A 538-nucleotide genomic window follows, 5' to 3' on the forward strand; every position below is an offset into this window, starting at 1 on the left:
CACGCGAACCAAACTTACCGAATGACCCTTGTCATTATAAGACACGTCCGATGAGAAACCTGCTACGTTGTTTCCGCTGAAGTCCAGGCAAGCATCCAGGCTATCGCGGGAGTCGTCAGGCCATAGACTTGCTGCTCCCAAGTCCAGGTCCAAAGACCGCCTGGCGTCTAGGTCTTCCCCGAAACTGGGTCTGAATGTCTCCGGAAGAATAGAGTCCACGTATCTTTCAAGATCCTGATTTCCTCTTGGCGCGACACCGCCGAAGCGGGAAGCGTCTGTTGACTCGTAGTAAGCCATGATGGAGCGCCTCGGTTTGCGTAATTTCTCTATTTTCCTTCATGCGGGATTGGTTCGGATAACTACAACTTTTCATGACCGAGTAGGCAGTTAGCGAAACAATGAATGCAGATTTGCTGAACGCCGGAATATATACGCCGGGGATCTTAGACGGGAAAAGAACTAGTCCTAGCTATAGCACGAATTCGAAAGTCCAAAACGTTTGTTGGGAAATCGTATTTGCAGATTGATGCAACACAGA

At 49.3% G+C, this 538-nt stretch overlaps 1 protein-coding gene across 1 annotated transcript in view; it reads right to left on the bottom strand.

The window, feature by feature from the left end:
• The window catches only part of LOC119593281, a 1036-nt gene extending 625 nt beyond the window's left edge, over nt 1-411 (bottom strand). Inside the window, exon 1 of the mRNA XM_037942211.1 lies at nt 19-411. Within this exon, the coding sequence (XP_037798139.1) occupies nt 19-297 (279 nt within the window). The 5' untranslated portion in view covers nt 298-411. The remainder of the gene's footprint in view (nt 1-18) is intronic.
• Nucleotides 412-538: the final 127 nt, after the last annotated feature.

The sequence above is a fragment of the Penaeus monodon genome, chromosome 32, assembly GCF_015228065.2.
Source record: "Penaeus monodon isolate SGIC_2016 chromosome 32, NSTDA_Pmon_1, whole genome shotgun sequence".
Lineage (NCBI taxonomy): Eukaryota > Metazoa > Arthropoda > Malacostraca > Decapoda > Penaeidae > Penaeus > Penaeus monodon.